The sequence below is a fragment of the Rhopalosiphum padi genome, chromosome 2 (assembly GCF_020882245.1).
Source record: "Rhopalosiphum padi isolate XX-2018 chromosome 2, ASM2088224v1, whole genome shotgun sequence".
NCBI classification, from domain to species: domain Eukaryota; kingdom Metazoa; phylum Arthropoda; class Insecta; order Hemiptera; family Aphididae; genus Rhopalosiphum; species Rhopalosiphum padi.
The window spans coordinates 74,744,028-74,754,576 of NC_083598.1; the positions used below are offsets into that span (position 1 = coordinate 74,744,028).

The 10,549-nt window shown below is 27.5% G+C and overlaps 1 protein-coding gene across 1 annotated transcript; it reads left to right on the forward strand.

Annotated features, from left to right (window-relative positions):
- Nucleotides 1–4,235: 4,235 nt before the first annotated feature.
- On the forward strand, nucleotides 4,236–9,290 carry LOC132922136 (deoxynucleotidyltransferase terminal-interacting protein 1). The gene is made up of 8 exons (XM_060985485.1): nucleotides 4,236–4,564; nucleotides 4,669–4,869; nucleotides 4,931–5,143; nucleotides 5,220–5,405; nucleotides 5,851–6,029; nucleotides 7,263–7,410; nucleotides 7,519–7,600; nucleotides 8,434–9,290. Exons 1-8 carry the CDS (start codon nucleotides 4,394–4,396, stop codon nucleotides 8,634–8,636), a joined length of 1,383 nt encoding a protein of 460 aa, XP_060841468.1. The 5' UTR covers nucleotides 4,236–4,393; the 3' UTR covers nucleotides 8,637–9,290.
- Nucleotides 9,291–10,549: the final 1,259 nt, after the last annotated feature.

Here is a 10,549-nt window from a genome sequence, read left to right on the forward strand (position 1 = left end):
ACAATATCAGTGGATTTACTCTAGTTTTCTTAACCTTCGTTTAATGTTAACTACATATAGTTTTTAACTATTATTTAGGTGGTGTTTTAACAGAAGATAAAATACAGATCTAAGAAAATACAAAATTATAATAACTATTCTATTTTCTTTAGCTATCATAGTCTTGGATATATTCCATACAATATGTGTGCTAATCGCCTGTATTGTTGTTAATTCATAATATTATATGCAATTATCAACTTTTTTTTAAATATTAGATTCTGAACGGAGTGATGAATGTATTGATTTTACAATGATGTGTGTTTTTTTTTAAATTTAAAAATTTTTTTTTTGTCTGTCATCACGTTTTGGAGTAGTAATAGTGCTTTGATTTTTGACTTCAGCCCCTCTTTGAAAAGGAAATTGAATCTAGTTGTTACTTTGAGGGGTCAAAAGTAAAAAGATTCCAGTAGTTTTCATTAGCGTCAGAAAAAACCCTAAAAAGGTAATGGAAAAACGGGAATTTTTACGCATAACCATTTTTTGATAAAATCGATTTTTTTATTTTGCTGTAACTCAAAAACGAATCATTGTAAATACTTGAAATTTTCACCAAATGCTTATATTAGCGTTATCTATTTACGATTTTCTTGAAATGCCGATAAAAAAAATTTGGCTTTCCAAAAAATCTTTAAAATTTAATACAAGGTTTATTTAGTTGTTCTTAGTGTAGTAAAAAAATCAAAAGTCGTTTATCGCAATATTTGTTTAGAAGCATTAAAAGTTCAAATGTTTATAAATATGTCAAAATCGCGAAAATTTACAAGGAATTTTGAAGTTGAAAATTCATAAAATTTTTGTGATTTATAACTAAGGTTAAAAAACCAAACACAAGGTTCTCCACTACTTTTTCTTCAGACCACTGTAAAAAAAAATTCCAGCGTCAATATAGAACAATTTTATGCGCGTATGAAATTTATTTTTTTACGAAATCGAGTAAAATAACGATATATTATATGTATAGGTAATAATATAATATATCTTACTAATTATCCTAGACTGACAAATCATCTCCGTTCAGAATCGTTTTTCATAGCCATAGGTATACAATGGTGTACCTGTCATTGCATTCAAATTTAACTCATCCATTATAGTGACCTACTATTTCCATCTCTATGACACGGTACGCAACGGTCGACGGTACAAAGTACAGGCACCGCAGCGACCGATCTACGCCTTATCAACCGCCACCACGGGCAACGACGACACGACACCGTCGACTCTCCGCCCACGCCGCAATGGCACAGGGTGGGACTGGAAGACAAGTCGGTTCAGACGAGTACTGGCCGCCGGTCGTCTCGCTATCTTGCGTGAACCGTCTTACCGCAACAACGGCGACAACGTCGCCTAGTCGTAAGACCGTGTAAAGCATAATTGTGTATTTTCTTTTATGTCGTCAACACCTGACATAGTGACATTTAACAACTAGCTATTGTGTACCGTTGTTTATCATCAATAAAAAAATAGATCGTACCAATAATGAAATTCGTGTTGTTCTTTTTTTTCTTTTGACTAACCGAGCACTTATACCGCCGTAGCCGTGTCGTCTACTATAAATCAGAGCGATATCCACTTGCCCACCATTTATTTTTTTAATTTTAAAGTACAATTTTTATATTGGCTAATTCAGCCAGTAACAATTTTTTATTTTATAAACACCTTAATATCAATGATGGTAACTATGTATTGAAACTAATATTGGAAAATATATAAAAATAATATTAATAAAAAGTTATAGGTAATTAAAAATTTTATAATTTGTCTTCGAGGTGTGCATCCTTGGGTATATGATTTAGGATTACCTATCACTTATGCACAAAATTTCAGAACCACGAGTGCGGTAGACTCGACTGGACTGTGAATCGCCTATACTCACACGCATAAAAACATTCCTTTTTTTTTAATAAAGATTTAAAAAATAATAATAACCATCTTCTTAACTTTAATAGTGTAATAGTGAATTCTATTATGTATTCAATCTGGACCTATTTTATGTTTTTCATATTTTTAAAATAATATTTATCACTTTATTATATTAAGCTAATAATGAATTAATTAAACGTAATTTATTACCGAGTTTTTATTTAATGAATTAGAACGGATTCTAAAAGTAACAACAACTTATTAGCCAAGTATAATTATTTGTAAATACTGTATAATGTGTAATAATAATACAGTTAAAAAGAACTAGTTTATTCGTAGTGAGTTTTATCATTTAGTTAAACAATAGAAATATTATTTGTGTATCTTAATAACACTATAACAGTAATAACTAATAAGCTATATTTATTCATTAAAACTGTTTACTTTGTATTATATGCATGTATTATTTCAAAGCAAAAATCATTTAAGTACCTATCTTATGAATAAATCAACGAATGTACGACTAAAAATTCTGCCATAACTTAAATTTGAAAAATAAGATAAGTATAACAATTATAAATTGAAATTCAAGCAAACAGGTTTTGATTTAAAATTTAAGTGTAAATGGCAATATTCCATGATAAAAGGTTTATAATATATTAAGATAATAAAGATTGGAAATCTATACCTACATGGCTACCAGTTTAACACAGAACAAAATTAATAAAATCAAAATAGGCAATTTTTTATTTAAATTTTCATTATTCTAGTCATTGGTCAATATGAGATCATTTAGACTTTGAAGTTTCATCGAATTTCGGCTTATTTTGTTGATACAGCAATAAACATTTCAGTGATTTCCGGTTTCAGCACAGTTCTTACATTATTATAAAATATAATTCCGATTATGGTGCTTTTTTAATTTTAAATTCATGTTTCTGTTAATAAGTTCCTACCTGGCTACGTCCTAGTTAGAAGGACGCTTACCGATTTTTAGTATATTCTAGGATAACTTAAAGGTAGACAACTAAAAAAAAAAAAACAATAATAATAACAAACAATACGATAAGTAATTAGCATTAAATTATACTTATCTAGCTTAGTACATATTTATAAAATATCAATTTTTACCTTAGTGGTGGAAATAGGAAAAATATTTAGGTGAGGGGGGCTCAATACTTATTAAGAATAATAGACATACCTATATTATATTATTATTTTTTGAGGGGGCTTTCGGTGGTTTTTTGGTGAGTGGGGTCTAAGCCCCTCCTCAACACCCTGCTGCCCCTATTTACGACACTGTAATATCGTTTTTATGATATTTAAAAAAGGATTTGTTTTCATTAAAGTTCCTCCAATCAGCCCAACCATTGGTTAATATCCAATATTCCAATGGCCAATGAAGATAAGTCTTATAAGTATTAAAGTATAGGTAAGTATAGCCATTATAGGACTATAAGTGTATCCTGATTATCAGAGCCCGTGTGGCGTATAATATTGTACACATAATTATTAATTACATGGGATGTAATGGCTATAATACGTACATCGAGTACCTATTACCTATATTATGGTAGCTAAGAATGCTTACAATATCTTCAAGATTAAACGAAGTATGTGGATAATTAAACACACAGCGACATCTATTGATTCTCTTTGCAGCTACTACACTAAAAGTATAACCACATTATAATATTATTATATCTTAATTCGTGACCATAAACTAATTATAATAAAACGAAAGAGTTAAATTTCCCACGAAAAATACCTCGTTTTTGATTGGTTCCAAACATTGTTGGTCATTAACATATGATAGTGATATCGATATTATTTAAAATATCGTGAATTGTGAATTAGATAGTGAAGTTGCAGACAGCAATAGTAACACTAAGCACTCTGGTGCACTACTAAAATCGAACTAACCAGACGACTTGATTCAGGCCACGGACTATTATTCCACTACCTATGCAGCTGCTGCTGCTGCTTCTGTTTGATATTAATAGTTGTTTGATTGTGCTGCTAATACTTTTTTAAACGAAATAAATTAAGCAATAAATAATATCAACTATCGATTGTTGACCGTGGAAAATTTACGAGTTTTTAAAAATGTTAATATGCTGTAACAAAGTAAAATAATTGATTTAGTATACCTACCTATCATCAGTATTATCCATTAAATCAATAAAAAAAATATATAAAAAGTGTAAAATATCATTAAAAACATTATCTTTTATCGATGTTTTACGAATTAAAAATACTTACTATCGATCTTCTTCTATTTTTCGATTTTTACTTTAGTAAGTTCCCCACGAAAACATTGATAAAAATAATATCATTAATTTATTAACACTGTTTTAATAGAGTAAGATGTTCTCAATTCCGATTTCTAGTGTTTGGTAAACGACTTTTGTCTTAATATTGTCGAATCAATGATTTTTTTTTAGATTAAACGCGTTTTATACGGTCCTGCATACTCTATTGTCGTTATAAAATGGTTGTTCATAAACTCCCCATAAAACACTTAAGCGATGATCAGCAAATACAACAAATGGTGACCCAACAGCCTACCAATTTTCACAGGTCTTCAAAGCCTGTACCTCTTGTTCGACAAGCTCCAGTATTTGATTTGGAAGTGATTACCAGCGACAATTTTGTCCCATGGGTATGTGTCCAACGGTTTTGTCGAGCGATCTAACCATATTGACTGTGTCACTAATGTTGTGTGCTGATTAGGTATAATTCATAAGTTTCTATTTTATTTTGTAGAAAAATACGTTCAATATGCGCCAAGTGACACTTGCTAATATAATCGATGTTGCTAATGGTAACGATAAAGCTACTACAAAAGCTGCCAAGATGCGTGCAAAGAATTTAGTAAATGCTGCAAAATCTTTGGATCTGCTACGGCAAAATTTACAGAATTCCATTAATAAGGATATTGATAACGTTATTAAAAAATACCTGACCGTAAGTATTAACTGTTTATTTATTTATTATCGTAATATGCTTATGAAAATAATTTTTTCAGTCATATTTTGGCTTGGCTATTGACAATGTTAAAAATAATTTGGGTTCAAATTGTGTTACTGAAGATCATGTGAGAGAAGTATGTCGAACGATGTTAGATGAGGCAAAGTTAATGTATTCAAATCCACCGTTGTCAGGTAGTAATTCACCATTTAATACTGCACAAACTACAGACATGTTAATTGAATCACGGTTTGCAAAACAACATTCCAAAGTAATTAAACCATTTACATTAAGTATAGTAACACTTAAATAATATAATAATGGTACATAATTATTTTTATTTACAGAACAGATCTCTACTGAAACGTAAAGAGCCACCTGTTCAAGAGGCTGAAAACAATCTTTCTCCTACAATTGAACAAACATCATCTCAAACACCATTGGTAAAATTTCATAGATTTCAGTCTACTTGGGACCCAGTGAAAATTCATTCTCAAACATTATTTGTATTGGCTACTAGAGCTGCAAACAAGGTATATTTTTTTATTATTTATGCTGTTTAATTTAAGGGGATTCCATCCTGTGATTTTCTGTCTTTGTCTAACACACGCATGATATAGTATTTTAGACATGTTTTTTAACAAACGGTATGTTATACCAATTGAGCTAATGAAGCGACATTCTCACAGCTTTGATATTTTCCTTCAAATTTATAAAAAAATTATGTTAAAAAAGAGTAATTAAAAATTGCCATATTTCAATTTTTGGGGAAAATCAATTTCAAGTAGACTCAACAAAAAATTCAAATCTGTTTTTAGAACTCTTATCGCTTCATTGGATCAATTGGTCTGATTGGCAAAGGATCCGTCTAAAATCCTATGTTGCGCGTGCGTTAGACAAAAACAGAAAATCACCGTACGAATCCCCTTAATACTATTTTTAATTCAAGCATTTAAGTAATTTGTATTTTTTTTACAGAGAGGAGGTCGTATGGGCAATAAACATCCAGAACTATTTCAATATACCATTGATATGGAAGATCGTGATTGGCTTATGAAACAAAAAATGTTCGTTTTACCACCACCTACATCTGTAAATGCAACTTCAATACTATTATTGGATGATGTGCAATCAATATTGAGCACTGTGAATCAGAAGTAATAATCTTTTTCTAATTCAGAGATGTTTATCAATAATAAATACAGTTATTACTTTATTAAATACCCAAAATATTAAGGAATTTTGATATTCTTATCAAAATAAATAAAATTGTAAATATTAGTATAGTTATTAATTATTTAAATTTTCAAAAAATGTCTACTTAGTTCATATGAAAAACTTATTGAAATAATTTCTGTACTTAAAATTCTATCTTGGATAAATTAAAATAAATGTATGATTATTAGAAAAAAGTTTTTATTAAGTGGATACCACTCTTATTGACGTGTTGTACCTGTCTTACATAATACAATATATTAAATTTGTGTTCTGCAATTCCAATTGTATGCTGTAAGCTTTAATGATAGAGTGAATTATCCTTTTATAAAATTTTAAGGTAAGAATAGTATTGGAATTTATTAATGATTTTTATGTTTTTTAATTTTTAAGCAAGTTATGAGTATATAAAATATAACAATTTAAAAATTATCATAATTTGTTTATAAAATTAAAATATCATAAAAATTCCACGATAAAACATAAATAATATTCTAAAATGTAAAATAAATTATAGATCAATTCACTATATTATTAAAGTTTACTATACAAAATTGGAATTGCTGAACACAAATTTGCTCTGTTGTACATATGTATTATAGAAACAATTTCAAAAAAGTTTGCCTCTTGGTCAATGTTGTAGTTTTAAAAAAAGCAGAGGGTATACTATATAAGTTATAATCAATCATTATCAGGTGTTTTGGTATACATATAGTGAATAAATTAAAATAATTGTTTCTTATTTTAAAATTACAAAATGTTCAATTTAAACACTAGTATTAGTTTAAACTATAACTTGTTGGCCGATATAAGTCTTTTTTTTCCTTTCATTTGCCTTTACTGTAGGAAACTTAAAATATTTCACTTTTTCCAATATTGAAATAAGTACTAATTTTGTTCCAATTTCTTTGTTCTGTGCTATTGATTGTAAATGTATACTTTTGCTTTGTTAATTGTATACCTGATTTATTTACCTTTATTCATCTATATTTTTATAGTTTTCATCAGGTTCTCTTGAGTTGTAGCTATTTTTTAGTTTTTTACCTACTTAAACTATTAACCTATCCTACTAACATACAACATACCTAAACAATACAAACATTTAAATTTTTATAATTTTATTTCAAGTGTTTCAAATGTTTACTAAATACTTCAATAATTGTATTTGTTTTTAGAAATAATCCTCATGAACTCAAAGGTTTTGAATTGCCAGAGTTTATATTGAACAAAGTAAGATCCACAATGATTCTCAATAAACCTCCAGAAATGCAGTCTCATCAACAAATTATTATCACTGAAAACGGCGAAATTGAAGAACAACCTGTATGAGAATAAAATTATACCTATTTCTATACATACTAATTTATGATAATTGGTTAATGATAAATGCATATACTTATTATACTTATTTAACATACAATTATTTTGTAGGTGTGCAGTATAACTTTGAATGAAAATACAAATTCTTCAATTACTCAATCTCATTCAGAATCTAGTAGTATCATCATCTCAGGTATTATTATTATTTTACAATCTTAATTTTTTCAAAAATAAAAAGTTAAATATTAAAAATAATATTTGGTGTTTCTTACAAAAGAACTCCAATAAATTATAATATGTCACTTAATTATGTAATATTTATGTGATAATATAATATTATTATCAATGAAAAATGCAACATACATTCTTAGTTGATAAAAAAGATCACGGACTAAATGGTCATGCAAGTAACACAATTATTCTGTAATATATTGTTTAATATTTTATAAATAATATTTAAGTATACTTTGTTTATATCTACCATAATATATATAGTTCCTAAAGTTGGTTTTGCAGTCTTCCATACTTTCTCCACTCTTTTATGTTACCTGTTATTCCCTTCAACCCAGTGAAACTTGATAGTCTTACCTTGGATATCATTCTTTGTCTTTTTTTCCATCTATTTTCTCTACGATTATTCTACAAATTAGTTTATGCATATGTAATCCATCATTTTACTCTAATTTTTTAAGTATGTTTTTGTTTGTTTGCCGTTCTATCCAACCCTTTGTGTAAATTCTACATCAGCTTCTCCTTCACTCCACCTCAAAACTTTCAAGTGGATTTTGCTATGCCTTATTTAATATACAACTGTTACATTCGTATAGTGTCATACTACAAACATATGTTGTTATAATGTGTTTTTGCACCATTACATTGTGGGTAATTGTAACAATTATGCGGAACACAATTTTACATTGCTAAATTTATAAAATCACAACAATGGTATAGATTATAATTTTGTAGAAAATATTAATAATAAATTTAACTATTTAAAATATTTTGTTTTATGTTTGTAATAATTAGGGACATCAACAACACTTGCTGAAGCATTAAATATGCTCGAATATGGTGAAAGATTACCACAGCACAATGAAATTCCACATTCATCGCCGAACAATAATACAGGATTGGCAACCACACATTCCACCCTTACTGCGCTTTTAGCTGCTGAAAACAATTTCATGCCTAATAGCAGTCAAGCTAATAATACACAGTTTGGAATGTAATATTTGTTCTGTTAAAAAAAATGAAATTTTTTTAGACTTTCAACGTTTATTCTAGTCTCTCTAGTCTAGTCATATGTTTTAATTATTAAATATTTTCCCTAATTATATAGTTATATAATAAATTAATTTTAATCTAATCAACTGTATTGTGCAGAATTGTGTGAAACTGTATTATGATGTGATTATTGTTTCTTATATGTTTAGAATATTTAGATATGTTGTCATTATTATTATTTATATTATGATCTTAATTTATTTCATGCAAAATAGTGTTTTAATTATATTATATAATATGTAAGTCAGATATCTTCTTTAGTGACTAATATAATTCTATAATAGTGTTAAAAAGTGATCAATAGTGTTGTATAAATTAAAGCCATTGAAAAATATGAGAAATATTAAATACTTTAAGAAACACTTTTCTTAAAAATATTTAGCAAACACTCATAATACCTATAGAAGTATCTATCAACTATTGATTTTAATATATATATAATTTATAGTGGATAAAAAAACGATTTTGTCATGTAATTAAATGTATGTATATTGTATACATATATTTAAAAAATTGTATTCTTTATCTGTTGACCATTTGTGTAGCATTTTAAATTAAATAAATGATTTGTACCTACATTACCATTAAAACATGTAAAATATTTTAAATAATGATTTAATTTTGATAAACTGAATATTAAAAAACATAAGGAAGGCTTTTTGTAAAATAGATTTCAACTGTACTTTATTGAGTTGGTTACTGTTATTGGTATGTTAAATTTTAATTAGGATATTTAAAACACTGTCTACCTGGTACCCGCCCATGTATATATTACTGTTATGTAATTTAAACTACAATTATATTGTAAAAAAAATCAACAGAGAAACAAACAGGTTCAATTGATTATTGATCACTTCATTCGGTATAATAATTTTAGTAATTATAATTTTTCAATTTTTTTTTGGAATTTTGTGGGTCATTTTTTCAACCAATTTCCATAAATTGAAAGAAAATCAATACTTTTTTTTACGATTCACGAATTCATAATGAATTTTACAATTAAAATTAATTTAAACCAAAGATTATTTGAATTAAGTTTTAAACCTATAGGTACTTATTTGTCAAAATATTTGTGTTTTTTTAATATAACAAATTAAATATCAATAAAATGTATCATAATTATAGAATTATATAGGGTACTTACTAATTATTTTTGCAGTATTTTATTATTTAGTGTTAACATTTTTGAATTGTAAAATTAATTAGAAAATGTATTGTTTTAAATCTTGGTTCTATTATGACTTTAAAATTTTTAGGTCGTTATATTTTAATGATTTTAAAGTCATCAACGTTTGATCTTTAATTATGAATTCATAAATATTTTATACGAAATGCATTACCCGAGAATACTTGCACCTATCGTATAGTCCCCGAGTCACACATAAATAAATAAATGATCTAACATCTATCAAAAAAGAGTGTGCATTTTTTGTGAAATATAAATTCTTTTAAACATTAAAGTCATATAGATAGCGAGTTTCTTGAGGTGACGTGATGTGTGTTGCGAAGACCCGACCCCTGACCCGGGGACAAAGTTTTAGAAATTCATCGAAATGCAGAAAAAAGTTATTGGCTCTTTTTTTTTTTTAACAAAATGACGTATCGATGCATACGACGCGTGCATAACTGATCAGTCTCACGTTAGGAAACTATTTTACACTAATAATATTTACAAAATAAAATTATTTTTCATAAAAAATGTAAAAAAAAAACGGATCGATGAATAATTCATATCAGACGCATATAAAAAATTGAATGTCCAAAGTTTTAAACTACCCATCTATTTAAAATGTTAACCCAAATAATATTATATGTAGGTATATCACGTGTGCACGAGCACAGGCATAGTCCAAATTCA

Coding starts and splice junctions, on each gene's coding strand:
- LOC132922136 (XM_060985485.1), top strand. CDS start 4,394: ATGGTTGTTCATAAACTCCCCATAAAACACTTAAGCGATGATCAGCAA. Junction 6,030..7,262: donor TTGAGCACTGTGAATCAGAA/GTAATAATCTTT, acceptor ATTTGTTTTTAG/AAATAATCCTCATGAACTCA. Junction 7,411..7,518: donor GCGAAATTGAAGAACAACCT/GTATGAGAATAA, acceptor ATTATTTTGTAG/GTGTGCAGTATAACTTTGAA.